Below are 14,475 nucleotides of genomic sequence, written 5' to 3' on the forward strand. Positions count from 1 at the left end.
TGCACTTTGCCGAAATCTTCTTAATTACACGTTTTATTCTGTAGTATTAAGAAAAGATAAAGCTTGACATCTGACAATCTTAAGTTTTTAAGTATTATTCCGACGACTGTTTTATGACCAGAATAGGTTAAGACTGTTATAAATGCTTAAAAGAAGGGATAGCAATAACAATTGGAATCTGAAAGCAGTTACTTAGATTAAGTTTTGTTTGCTGAGGTAATGGAATTCGAATGCCACTCGTATAAATCCACATTTGTTCTATCGGAAAACGGTTAACAATGAAATGACGCTTAGCAGCAATGCCCGTTCGTCTTTTTCGGTGTACACTAGCTGTCAGGGTATCTTGTTTTCGATGTGTAATTCACTGTTCGGACTGAGCATGCCCCTTTTGTACGTTTTATCACAAAAAGAAAAGACAAATATTGTGCTTCATTATAAGATGGCAAACAGCTGAGAAATAAAAGCAAGAAAATACAACGACCGAAAAACCTTTTATTTGTCAAAGAGCTCAATTACTTAATACATCATACTTTTGCGCGCATCAAAAGATAAATAGTATGTTAGTTTCGCTGTCTCTCCACGTCGATGCCAATGAAGATGGAGTTGTCTCAATTTTAGGATTTCTCATTTAGCAGACAATTTGGCATTTATCCTAATTTACTCTGTTATTCAAAGTATTTCACTATAAAAAATTGCGATAAAACATTTCTTAGAATCATTTCAAGATTAAAAAAAATTGCTAAAAAGCGACGACGTTTCGACGTTGGCTGAACGTCATTATCAAGTCAAAATAAGTTAGTGATTTTTGGTCTATAAATACTAAAGAACAACAATAGCTGATTAAAAAATTGTAACGTGAGAAAATATCAAACAAAGAGTTTCGTACGTATGGAGTCCGTCTGAATATTTAAATTGGGCTTAAGTTTCTTGATGAAGAGCATTTCAAATACTAAGCAATCAAATTTGCTCTGGCACTTTCTTAAAACCGTGAATTGGCTTTCTCTCAAAAGGTTGTTGTTACCATGAGCTTCTAAGAAATGTCTACCGATTGCCGAATTTTTCTCTACCTCTAATAATCGAGTTTAAAAAGAAGTTTAAAGATATTTAAAGATTTTGAAGTGGGATATCGATTGTATTTAAAGGGTTTGAAGCACTGCGGAAAATTATTTTTGTTATGACTGTCTTTACTTCAGGCATCCGTATGGCGTGGATTATAGGATTTATCAGTGAGTTGGCAGCCACAAATGTCGTTTTTACCATTATAACATGAAAAAATGACTCGTGGGAAAAGCTGTAGGAAAGCTCGGAATTAGAAGCCTCAAAACCCCAGATGATAGGAATGATGATGGGCTAACTCCGCCCACGCTCCTTTAATAGTAGTGATGGCGGCTTACTTCCCGACGCCCATGTACACCTCGTTAGAAAAAAAGATCTATCTTTTATGCATCTTCTTTCTGCCTGCACCGCCCTTCGGAAAAAAAAAATAAGTATAAAAGAAAGAGTAATAGCTGATGTTCTTAACGGAATACTGAAGTTGCCTGTGTTTGTATCGACAGGTGATATGATGGATGACGATTCTTTTACCAGCATGAATTTGAATTTTCATAAATCAATTACGAAGCGATTTTGAATAAGGTCACTATTTTGAAAAATTGCGATAAAACATTTCTTAAAATCATTTCAAGATTAAAAAAAACTCTTTGTTTGATATTTTCTCAGGTTACAATTTTTTAATCAGCTATTGCTGTTTTTTAGTATTTATAGACCAAAAATCACTAACTTATTTTGACTTGATAATGACGTTCAGCCAACGTCGAAACGTCGTCGCTTTTTAGCAATTTTTTTTAATCTTGAAATGATTCTAAGAAATGTTTTATCGCAATTTTTTATAGTGAAATACTTTGAATAACAGAGTAAATTAGGATAAAAAAAAAAAAAGCAAAATAACGACACCTTTCTAAGGAAACCAATCTCTGAACGGATCGTCATCCCTTAGTTCTTCCCACCTACAGTGCTTGAATAACGATTCAATAAATAAAGATTCTCCTTTTAAAAAAGAATCTATTCAACGGTGAAAAAGTTTTACGCGGTGTCAGGGCCTGGCACATGATTGAAACAATTCTAAGCATTTGCTTTTTTGTATCTATTGTTCGGATTTTAACTCTTGAAGAAGTTTCACAGCTTGCGTCGAGTTCATTTTTTTTAATCAATAGTGTTTGAATAGATTTAGCTTGAAATCTACTAAAAAAGGGATTTTTTTCTTAAAGCGCTTTACGACAGATTGATAATTATTTGGATTGGTTGTCCTTGTTTCCTTCGGCTCCTTAAATTTTGTCACAAGTTAAAGGGAAAAAAGGGAGAAAAACACAAATTACATTTTTTGAGCCAGATGCTGCATTTAGAACGGTCCTTAGCCACCTTTTACTACCGCTGAAAATGAAAAGAAAGTTATTTAGTATTGGTCAATTATTTCATGTTTTTACTCCTGTGCCTGTTTTATAACCAGAAAAGTTGAGGATGGCAATGATGTTTAAAAGAGGAGGAAACGATTATAACCCGAAAGGTATTACTTTGTTCTGTTTTGTTTGCAAAGATAATGTGGTGGAAACTTTTAACTCCTTTGATGTCACCCGTACGACTACACAATTATTCTTAGCGGACATCGATGAATAGTGAAGACACTTATGACAACAGCGGTCGTTTTTCTTTTTTTTTTTTTTTTTTTTGTATTTTTGCTTCCAGGGTATCCTGCAGTGGGCATGTAACTAACAGATGTCAAATTAGCTGACTTATTAAAGCTGAAAACCTCATCATTTAGAAGACTTTTATTGGTCAAAGAGACCAATTATTAATTGAACCATACCCTGTTAAGTTTTGAAATATAAACAAAACTGTGCATTTCGGTTACCCTCGAAATGATCTCAAATCTATCAGAGGAGAAAAATATGTCTCAATATTAAGATTTCTATTTAACCACACAATTTCATGGCATTCTTAATTTACATCATCTTTTAAACGTAAGTAGCACGAATATTTTATCTCCTTTTTAGGTAATGTCATCACTTGACACGAATTTGCGTCGTTTGCACTGAGGCCTGCACCTCGCTAAGGTTTGTGTGGCAAGTGCATGTATTTCGATCCTATACACAGAACAAAGAACTTTCTTTCCACTACAGACAGTTGTAGTTGGCATCAGTTGTTTTTCTTAATTGAGGATATCTGCGATGTGATGTTGTGATGTTTTTTTTCAGTTCTCGTATGTTCGTTTTTTCTGGAAAATCAATTTCAGCGCGCAAATACTCTTAATTAATCTTCATTTCGAACAGACGCTTCCTAATCATTTTGTTTGTGAGATCGCCTTTTCTTTTAAAAATTACACTGAATAGTAGTCCTTTGGATGGAAAAGTGCACCAAACTATTTGCTCGCGCAGCCGCTTATTTTGTTGCGCTTAGGGGCGTTGGGAGTCAGAACCAAGAAAACGAGCGCACTCTCTTTTAATCGAGCACCCAAAACCCCTGCAGTTAACCAGGCAGATTACGAAAGTTCAGTTTAACTCGGGTACCGACACATATGACGTAACTAGCATGATATCAAGAACTTTGGTCCATACTTTTACATTATAGACGTTCCTTTCCTGTTCAGGTCATTTGGTTGGCTCCCACAGGTTCCAGTGTAACTCGATGTCTATCAGTACCAACAATAGTACCTATAATGACACAATCCACTATCCACCGCCTCCTCCATTACAATGTATTCCGTGGTTAGCTTTATTAGGCACTGAATGTCTGACAATTGTCATCCTCAATGCCATAATCATCATTGCATTTGTTATGCAGCGTGTAAACCACAAGACTGAATTAATTGACAACATGGCGGTTCTCTCGTGCAGTCGAGCACGTTTTTTGTCTCTGCGCATGTGCCGCACGCACACCGCAGGTTAATAAGATTGCGGTCTAGATTACTAGTCACCAGATTCCACATAAGCCACAGCGCCGGAGTAAATACTTGATCATCCACCAGACCATGGTCGATCTATTGGTCGGGTTGGTGCACGGGCCCCTGATGATTGAATGGTGTGGAAGCATTTGTGATCTGTGGGAGTACCATAGATCTTTTATCACTTGGTTACGTATGCTAGAAACTGTTTTAGGTTTTCAAGTTTATCAAGTTTCCTTTCTAAACCTTGCTATCATTTCATTAGAACGAGTACACGCTACATTTCGCCCTTTCAAGCATCGTTTCATAAAGAAATGGGTTTATGAAGTGATTATAACGGTCATTTGGTTGGTGCCCACCGTCATGAACTCGATATCATCAGGAATAGTGCCCCTTACTTTTTTCTTCGCCTATTACGCAATAATCGTTTTTGCATTTTATTTTACCGTACTTTTTGTTGTCGTCGTGTGTTATACTTCTATCTGTCTCAAAGTCCGTTGCAATCATCCTCGCCAGCATTGTGCAGCCGGTGTGAGGGAACAAAAACTGACGGGTACTTTATTTCTTGTCACTTTTGGATCGTTAATAACGTTCCTGCCAGAGATTGTTTACTGGGGTTCTTGGTCTTCCAGTCCCGAGTTTGTTGTTAGCTTATCCAATCAGTTATCATTTAATTATTTAATGGTAGTAATAACATTTGTAGTGGCCAACTCGTTGATAAATCCTATAATCTATGCTGTACGAATGCCTGAGGTTAAAACAAGCATATTAGTAATAATTTTCCGTAGGGCTCAGAACTCTATCAATCCAATCGACTTCCCACTTCAAAATCTATAAAAAGATATTTAAGGGTGCAAAAAAATTTGAGAAAGAATGGAAAGTTGGGAGGATTTTTTACCGATCTGATTATCAGTATCGTCCGACTTTCATTAGTTGCACCGTGATATATAGACATGTATATATTTATTTATAAGCTCGATTCAGCAGTAAAAGGTGTTTTAATAGTAACAATGTACTTTTAAAAAGATTGAAAGCGACTGTTATTTGTTAGTGTTAGCAATATGTGAAAATGAGAATTGCATAATTCTATTGAGCTTAAGGTAACAGTTAGTGCTAAATCACAAAATATTCCTTGTAATTACATTTAAAAGGGGTATTCGAAAAATTTCAGGCTAGGTGAAAGATTTTGAAATGGTTATAGTTATATAATTTATAAGATGACGATTGATAGTTTCATAATACCAACATAAAGTGGTTTTACGTAGACACATGAAGGAGATCTTTGCCAGATTAAAATAGTATTGACCCGTTCGATACGATCTTTTAGACTGCGTTGAAACCATAGGCAATTTTTTGAATGTGAAAAACATCATTGTAATTTTACATTATACCAGAAGGAAGTACTCATTTGACATGCATGTAGTGTAAAATCGATTGCTTATTAATATCTCAATTTGTGGAGTTGCTGTCTGGTGCAGTTTTCTTTCTTTTTCAGCCCTAAAACGGGAGTTAGGCGCTTTTTAAGCTGGTATAGAAAACTGCGAGGAAAGCGCGAGGTGTGCCGGAAACGTGAAAGACGAGGAGTTCATTCTCTTGCCCGTATCTCGCCTGGAGTGATGGCCGATTGAACGACGGATAACCTCTTTAATACTGATGAAGCACGCCATGTACAAGACCATCTAAATATCAATCTTAGCGAATCTTAATTACTTAGAAGTATCACCAAGTGTCTCTTCAAGGGAATCACTACATCATCCCCTGCAATATCTTTGCATTCGTTTCGCGTGTGCCTCCGCCTTAAAAATGAAGAAATAAAGACAACTGCTGGGCAAACCGATGTAAGAACTTATTGTTGGAAGTAAACTAACTTTAAAAAGACACAGATCTTCATATTCTAGACCAACCTACCCGCAGTGCTCGAGCAGCAGCATAATAAAGGAAAAAAAGATTCGTCTTTTGCACAAAAATTGATTCAACGGTGGAAGATTTTAGACCATGTAAAGACATGGTATATAATTGGAAAAAATCCATGTATTTGCTTTTCTGTAACTATTGCACGATATTTTTCCTCTTCGGCAAGTTTCTCGAGTACACTTTGCTTCTTATATCATAATAATTACGTACGTCAGTAAACAGTGTTTGATAGATTAACCTTGAAATTTACTGAAAATTATTTCTTTCTTTTAGTGCTTTGCGACAGGCTGTTTCAGTTATTTGGGTCAGTTGCCTTTGTTTCCTTTGCTTCCGTAAGAATGCTGCATTAAGAAGAAGAAAAAACTTGAAGAAGAAGGAGATTGAAGTAAAATAGCTGTAGCTGCAGTCCATCTCTAATATTTTCACGTTACATTCTTAAAATAGAACTATTATGTCAGTGAACATAATGCATAAACATATGCTCTTTGTTGAGCGCAAACTTTATGCATTAAACAGCGGGATATGTTTACTACCCCAAGTGTCTTGTCTGAATTTCCGTTTATGAAAAAGTCCAAAACTGAATATAAAAAATGTTTAATCTGGTATCGGGTGGTAACGTAAATTCATTCAGCCGACTGTTAAGGGACTCTTTCTTAACATTCGTTCAAATTCGGATGAGTAGACGTTAGAGCAATTCGATCATTCTTGGAGGAGATATTTGAGGCTCTCATTTTTTTTAACCGAATCAACACGGTCATTTAATGCTAATTTGTCAGAATATTTTCTCAGGGCATGTAAATAGCCAAGTCAATCTCACAGATGATCGCTTCTTGCTCTAAAAGAATATCACAACTCATGTTAAGAGTTTCGGTGCTTTCTTCTCAACCTGTTGGATAAAACCTGTCAAGTAAGCAGACATCAACATCAGGATGTCTGTTTGATGCAGGTTGTAGTTAACAAATATTAACGTTTTGCTCTGTTACATCCTTATTCTTATTATTGCCATGGCTGCTTCATGAAATTTTTTTTTTCTCCCCTCATTCCTCTTAAGCGCGCCTGTGATGGCGTAGCAACTAAGGAAAATTTCATCGCAAATACAGTTGGCCATTTTGCGGCTCACCATCGTTTATCGACGCCGCGGTGAATTTAGCTCTCTTAAGACGTATACTGGAAATTTGCTAAGGTAGCGTGGTCTGGAAATGATTTTAGAAAAGTGCAGCTTCCATTAATAACGACAGAAAAACTGTTGTTAAACCTCTTGGAGTTTCGGCTAAACAAAAGCCTCAGTTGTAATGATTAAGTCTGCGTTACTATGGAGTTTGCCAGATTAATTGTTTCAATTAAAACGTGCCACTTTGGGTTAAGTACGCTCATCATATGGTATTCGTTCTAACTGGGGTCTACGGTTAATGTAATGTTCTAGTCTTAGATAGAATTTAGGTGTTTTTATTTTATAGAACTGGATACCGCTTATTCCGCCAACTTGCTGTTCTTCATTTACATAAATGTAATGCGCCCGATCCTTGTGGTCCCGCTCGTTGTTTGTCTCTTTGAAATAAGTTTTTTCTTGTGGTTTACCATTACAAGTCAGGCTAAACAAAAAACATGTGCAATGACAAAGAATATTTTAATATGGATAACGAAAATTACAGCTGTACAGATTCTTTGAATCGCTGAACCATTTTGAATATTGTATTTGCATTTTCCGCTCAAAAATATTGCAAAAAAAAATGAAGCGTCGGCCTGAACTAAAGATTGCGAAGTGGATGTTCGACCGGATTTCGATGGTCTTGAGACGTCCTGCAGAATAGCAGTTTTGATATGCCTGCCCTAAATTCTGGCATCCGCACTGCATAAAGAATAGGATTTATTAGCGAGTTGGCCAAGAATAATGTTAGTACAATGCCAGCAATTTGACGATAAGTGGACCAGTTTGGAACGGAAATGAAATGAAGGAAAAACATACTTTCCCAAATAAGACCTGGTAGAAAGGTTAATAATGATGCAAAGGTGACAAGAAACGATGTACTCGTCAGTTTTCTTTCCCTCAGGCCGGCTACACCATGAAGTTGATGTTGACGACTACCACGAACTTTGATAAAAATGGAAATGTAACATAGGCACACGAGAACCAGAAGAATGAAATAAGAACTATAACCCAAATTAAGTTTAATGGCCGATCGGTTACTCCTTCTATTGTACCTTTGCATATTGTTGATAAATATATGAAAGCTATAACAAGTCCATACGACCATTTCTTGATTAAACGATGCTTAAAAGGGCGATATGTTGCGTGTTCTCTTTCCAACGAAATGAACGCAAGATTGACAAGGGATGCAAAGGGGAAAAAGGGACGTATTTCTAAACTTATTCTTGAAAACGTTATATCCCGAATCTCCCCGTAACAATCAGCCATGACTGCATGAACCTGCATCGGCCCTGATATGGCTCCGACTAACAAATCAGCTATGGCAAGGTGGATAATCAAGTATGTACTCTTCCTCTGCAGCTGGCGCTGCTTCACAAATACAATAATGGTGGTGATGTTGAGGATGACTATGGCCAGACGTTCAACGCTGAGCACAGCAAACCACGGGATACAGGAAGAGGTTGGAGGCGACCTCTGGTGCTTGAGGCTCGTGATATTGTGAGAAGCTAAACTAGAGTTGGAAGCCATTGACTTCCACTGTAATTGGTTTACCGCAAGCCAAATAGTCTAAATATGAATGAAACATATACTAGTGGGCGGCGAAAGGTCTGATCAATCTTGAGTGATACTGAAGAGTGATACTGAACAATTGCCACAGAACTTTTATAAAGAATCCAATTTTAGTACGAATTATCAAATGGTTATCAAAGACAAAAAGTTTAAATTATTTCAAAACAATTCAGCGTCCTCTTGTTAACTACTCGAGGTGGTAGGGAAACAAACGTTCTTCAATACAAAGTTTAACAGTTTAACTGCAAAGAGGAAATGACTAGGAGAGCATACACATACAGGAACACTGAAAAAAACAGTGCGATGAATTATAGAGGAGCCAATTAGTTATTACATATTACAAACAGAATAAAATTACACGCGAAAAAACAAAAAGAAAACAAATTAATCTAAAAATGGTTTATTTTTCTAAATTTGTCAGTTAAGGTATGGACGTCAACATAAGTATACTCTCGCATCAAAATGTTCAGTAGCTGTCTATGTATACCATTTAAATTTATATTTAGGTCGAGAAAGAAGACAGGTGGGAATACTATTCCAGAGCCTTGCACCCAATCTTGAGAAAGAATTTTTCTTATGTTTTGTTCTCGAATATTTAAAACAGAGATTGCCAGCCTCTGAGGACCTTGTATAATGGTAGTGTTTTTCTGAAGAATAACTAAATAATTCTGAAATGTTAGATGGTGCTAAATCGTTGACAAAATCATGCATAAAAGAACAGATCGTTTTGAAATAGGTCTGATGAAGAGGAAAAATGTTTGACAAGTTGACAAAAGGTACAGAATGAGCACGTTTTTGCATAATCAACACCTTTTCAAAATTCGATTGAGCAACTTGGCCTCAGACTGCAACCCCATTGGACAAGTGAGCTTAAATAAAAGATCGATGCAAGTTAAGCAACACAGTTTGTGGGACAAAATTTCTCAGTCTTAATAAAATGCTTAAAGACTTGCTAATCTTAGATGAAGTAAATGAAATGTGTGAGTCCGAGATCATTTTGAATCGATAAAGACACCTACGCATTTTATGTATTCTTTCTTTTCCAGAGAGTCTAGGTAATTGGCACTATAGTTAAGGATATTTATGTTCACTTCATAGTTAACACGTTTTTGGTACGATCTGAATAGATCAAAGTTAGTGTTGAGATGATCAAGCATATACTTCAGCTCAGAAGAAGTAGATGATTTTCAAACACGTTCTATAAATCTTTGCCCAAACTCGGTCGGTAGAAGTCGAAATAAATTTCCATCAATTTTTTTTATTCTTAGCAACTTAAAGAAATTAAAAAGGAGAATTAAAGGAGGAAGATAATTACACAGTCTTTAGAGGATGAATCTAATTTCTTAACGTAGAACCATTATGTTGGTATACATAAACTGTTTGCCTTTTGTTTTGTGCAAACATTATTTATTAAACAACGGGATGTGTTTATTATTTCAGATGACTGAAATTTAATTTATGAAAATGTCTAGAAATGAAGGTAAACGATATTTTATCTTATATCAGGTGGTAACGAAAAGTCTTCAAAGCTGCGATAATCATTAAATGACTGGTCTCTTATCGTTCGTTTAAAATGGGAAGAGTAGACGTGAAAGCAGTTTGATAATTCTGGAAGGAAATATCTGAAGCTCCCATTTTTTTCAACTGAATACGATTTAAGAAAAATACAGCTTTCGTGAATTAGGAAAGACCACCTGTAGTTAAACGTCTTAAAGTTTCTGCTAAAAAAGAAATTTTGAGTCACTAAAGGACGCAATTGCGGTGATCACTTCCGCATAATAATGGTGTTCGCCAAATACGGGTATGTTTTGAAATAAAGAAAACATATCGCGACGTTGGTCCGGTTCGCCTCCACATAAGGTGTTCATTTAAATTGGGTCTGCTCGAATAAATTCAAATTCAGCTCAGTCTGTAATCTGTAATTTAAAAATATATGAACAGGGTTTGGTAAAGTTCTGTTTGAGAATTTCCTCTTTTGATCCCCTTGTTGTTCATCATTTGTATTCATGAAACTGCGCCCGACCCGTACATAGTACCGCTAGTTGTGTGTTTCTTTGTTCTGAAATGTTATATGTAACTTGGGGTTTATCTTTACAAGCCAGACTCAACACAAAACATATGCAACAAGAAAAGGCTGTTCACAGTCGGTGAGTCGCTTAGCCATTTTTAATATTTTATTTACATTTGTGGATTAAAATTATTGCGAAAAATGAAGCTTCAGCCTGAACTAAAGAAGTGGATATTCGACTGGATTTAAACGTTTTTGTGGCGTCTTGCAGAAAACCATATTGGATATGCCTGCCCTAAGTTCTGGCATTCGGACTGCATAGAGTATAGGATTTATTAGCGAGTTGGCCAAGAATAATGTTAGTGTAGTGCCGGAAATGTGAAAATAAGGGGAAAGTTTTGGAATGGGCATGATACGTAGTGAAAACATACCTTCGTAAACAAGCGTCGGTAGAAAAGTTAATAAAGATGCACAGGTGACAAGAAACAACGTACTAGTAATGTTTCTTTCTCTCAGACTAGCTGCGCCATTATGTTGAGGTCGACGACCGAAATGGACTTTGATATAAATGGAAATGTAACATAGGCAAATGACAACGAGAAGAAATAAATAAGAAAATTCGACCCAACTGTTATTGAACCGCCAAATGCCTACCCTTTCTATTGTACCTTTGCATATTGTTAATATATATATAAAAGCTATAACTATTCCATACACCCATTTCTTAATTAAACGATGCTTGAAAGGGCGATATGTTGCGTGTGCACGTTCTAACGAAATGAAAGTGAGATTAACAAGAGATGCAAAGAGGAAAAAAGGGCGTATTGCTAAACTTATTGTGAAATAAGTCATATCCCAACTCTTCCTGAAACAACAAACCATGCGTGTATGAATCTGCATCGGCCCTGATACTGCCCCGACTAGCAAATCAACTATGGCCAGATGGATGATCAAGTATGTACTTCGGCGCTGTAGCTGGCGCTGCTTCACAAATACAACAATGGCCATGATGTTAAGGACGACAATGGCCAGGCACTCGATGGTGTGCACAACAAGCCACGGAATACAAGACGAGGGTGGGAGCGACCTTAGGTGCTCGAGGTTCGTGATGTTGTGAGAAGCTTTGCTGGAATTGGTAGCCATTGAGTTCCACTGGAATTGCCAGTTAACCGCAAGCCAAATAATCTAAACAAGAATGACAACGTAACGGTTTACATAAAGCAAATATAGCAACAACATTCTAGGTTTGTTTAACTATTTGGAACGTTTTGCTGGTTAATCAAGAAGAGAACAAAGACTACCGTTTATCTTTTTCCATTTTTCTGGACTGTGGAGCTGTTTTAGACTGACCAGTTATACTCAAGAAAAGCCACAGAGAAATAAGTTAGCAAACGAGTGTTACGTCTAATTGAACATTAGCTGTACGAATAGCTTTCTTTAAACTTTCTTGTCACTCTACAAATGTGAACGTAAGTTACTCGCCTTTGTCCACCAGTGGCTTGGTTTGTTCCGTTTGTGAACCTGCGGTGGGAATTTAAAATTTGTATCAAGATCTAAAAATGCTCCTTAACTGGCGTTGGCTCACAAATATAATAATGGTAATTATAACCAACGCACCGGCGATAAATTTAAAAGAAGTTTATAATGATTCAAATTTTGTGCGAATTATCAAATGGTGAAAAATAATGAGGTTCAAAGACAAAGAGTTTAAATCATTATATAAAACAATTCAGCGTCCTTCTGTTAACTACGAAAAAAATGGGGCAAAATTAAATGAATTCAGCTTGACAAATTTTCTCGAAACGCATCACCCCGGAATTTTACTTAACTTAATCTTCATTATCAACAATTTTAAACATTAAGTTCCACTGGCTTACCTTGACTGAACAACCAGTTATTCTTGGAGGAAAGAAATTTACCACTTGTAACTTTAAATAGTCACTAAGTGTGGAGTGAAATTGTAGCAGTGCCTTGCTGTAAAATTGAGGGATGAAAATTACTAGTGACGAGCTAAAACGACTAAATAACATAAATAATATGATGTTTAAAAGAAAAAAAGGAATGCATGCAAAATACGGTCATTCATGATTTCTAAATTTGTATTACATGAGACACACCACAGGGGATCTTTAATTTCGACCCCAAAGCTTTTAGTCATTTTTATGTGAAATAAGTTGGGCCATTTGCTACACACATAAAGCGACCATCAGACATGAGTCTGTCTTGAAACAGTCATTGGTGATATCATAAGATGATTTACATTAAGTGTAATATCTCGGAATCTCGTGGTTTAGTTCTACTTAAATGACATACCTCAAGTGACTAATGGACGATTTTCAAGTCTTTTGTTTTTGTTTAGGACAGAAAGTTCTCACCCGCAGCAGCACTTTAAAAGCCTAAAATATCACTTGGATTAGTAGAAGGAAGACATCACTTTGTCCAAGCTTGGCTACCTCAACTGGAAATACCCGTCGAAATCCTTCAATTTATATGGTATTCTTACGTGATGGCTAAGTTGAATGAATCAATAGAACAGATGAACAGGAGGAGGACGTTAATAAAATTAGTAAATATATCACATGACCTCATACGTTACAGATGTGGACCACTTTACCGCATTTTGGCAGGAGTGACTAAATATCTTTTTAAGGTTGATCCTACAGTATGCTTTAGATTCCGTTATTCTGCTTTTTATTAAATCGCAAGCCATGAAAACACGCGTGGAATAGGATTAAAAAAACACTGTTCCAATGCTTTTACACTCCATTCACCTCGCGCTTTCTTCTATGATTTGAATTTCAGTTTGTCATTGATAATTCTAGATGGTCTGAAATAAAAACCTTTCATTCTTCTTAATTTATTCTGGTGACGACTCCGTCGCTTTGGAAACCAATATGAACAACAACAATAAAATTTATTTATTCACTTTGGCAATTAAAATACCTATCTAACAATCTCTACCCGCAAAATAGCGAAGCTAATCGAGGCGGGAGGGAAGCAAACGTTCTTCAATAACAAGTTTAACTGCAAAGAGGAAATGACTGAGAGAGCATACGCATACAGGAACGTTTTGAAAAAACAGTACGATGAATTATAGAGGAGCCAATTAGGTCTTACGTATTACAAACAATAAAATTACACGTGAACAAAAAGAAAACAGATGAATCTAAAAATGGTATAATTTTCTAAATTTGTCAGCCAAAGTATGGACGTCAACATAAGTAAACTTTCGCATCAAAATGTTCAGCAGCTGTCTTTGTATACCATTTAAATTTATATTTAGGTAGAGAAAGAAGACAGGTGGGAATACTATTTCAGATCCTTGCACCCTTGTTTTAATTTCAAATGTGATAGAGATTGCCAGCCGCTGAGGACCTTGTACATTGGTGGTGTTCTTCTGAAGAATAAATAAATAATTCTGAAATTTGGGCGGTGCTACATCGTTGACAAAATCATGCATAAAAGAAAAGATTGTCTTAAAATAGATCAGATGACGAGGAAGTATGTTTGACAAGTTGACAAAAGGTACAGCGTGAAATTTAAAGGATTTGAAAGATATCATGCGGAGAGCACGTTTTTGCAGAATCAACACGTTTTCCAAATTCGATCGGGCAACTTGGCCGCAGACTGCAACCTCATTGGACAAGTAAGCTTGAATAAAAGATCGATATAGGTTAAGCAATACACTGTATTTCTCAATCTTAATAAAATGCCTGAAGACTTGCTAATCTTAGATGAAATAAAATGCAGTGTGTCGAGACCGAGATCATTTAGAATAGATAAGGACACCAAAGTATTTTACATATTTTTTCCTTTGCAGAGGGAGAAGGGAATTAGCGCTACAATTAAAGATATTTATGTTAATTAAAGATATTTATATTAAAAAGGAGACTTAGA

General features: G+C 36.2%; 2 protein-coding genes, 1 long non-coding RNA gene and 1 pseudogene across 3 annotated transcripts; 1 reads left to right on the forward strand and 3 right to left on the reverse strand.

Moving 5' to 3' along the window:
* The first annotated feature begins 3,619 nt into the window (after positions 1–3,619).
* Positions 3,620–5,046, forward strand: LOC149049254 (uncharacterized). The gene is made up of 2 exons (XM_089202318.1): positions 3,620–3,840; positions 3,986–5,046. The coding sequence occupies exons 1-2, from the start codon at positions 3,682–3,684 to the stop codon at positions 4,772–4,774; spliced, it is 948 nt and encodes a 315-aa protein (XP_089058444.1). The 5' UTR covers positions 3,620–3,681; the 3' UTR covers positions 4,775–5,046.
* Positions 5,047–7,599: 2,553 nt separating this feature from the next.
* On the reverse strand, positions 7,600–8,532 carry LOC149049255 (histamine H2 receptor-like; annotated as a pseudogene).
* A 2,194-nt stretch (positions 8,533–10,726) lies between these two features.
* LOC113681931 (histamine H2 receptor-like) lies at positions 10,727–11,941 on the reverse strand. Its single transcript, XM_089199147.1, has one exon. The coding sequence runs from the start codon at positions 11,719–11,721 to the stop codon at positions 10,798–10,800; it is 924 nt and encodes a 307-aa protein (XP_089055273.1). The 5' UTR covers positions 11,722–11,941; the 3' UTR covers positions 10,727–10,797.
* Positions 11,942–12,033: 92 nt separating this feature from the next.
* On the reverse strand, positions 12,034–14,257 carry LOC149049256 (uncharacterized). Its single transcript, XR_016184655.1, has 3 exons — positions 12,892–14,257; positions 12,456–12,552; positions 12,034–12,099 (listed from the first exon to the last, which is right to left on the reverse strand). It is a non-coding gene; the product is annotated as an uncharacterized LOC149049256 (long non-coding RNA).
* Between the last annotated feature and the right edge of the window lie 218 nt (positions 14,258–14,475).

This window comes from Pocillopora damicornis, chromosome 3, assembly GCF_964200805.1.
Source record: "Pocillopora damicornis chromosome 3, jaPocDami1.2, whole genome shotgun sequence".
Lineage (NCBI taxonomy): Eukaryota > Metazoa > Cnidaria > Anthozoa > Scleractinia > Pocilloporidae > Pocillopora > Pocillopora damicornis.

Excerpts from the sequence above, each read along its gene's own strand:
- LOC149049254 (XM_089202318.1), top strand. The coding sequence starts at position 3,682 with ATGTCTATCAGTACCAACAATAGTACCTATAATGACACAATCCACTAT. Across the intron at positions 3,841-3,985 it reads TTGCATTTGTTATGCAGCGT|CCACAGCGCCGGAGTAAATA; the intron begins GTAAACCACAAG and ends ATTCCACATAAG.
- LOC113681931 (XM_089199147.1), bottom strand. The coding sequence starts at position 11,721 with ATGGCTACCAATTCCAGCAAAGCTTCTCACAACATCACGAACCTCGAG.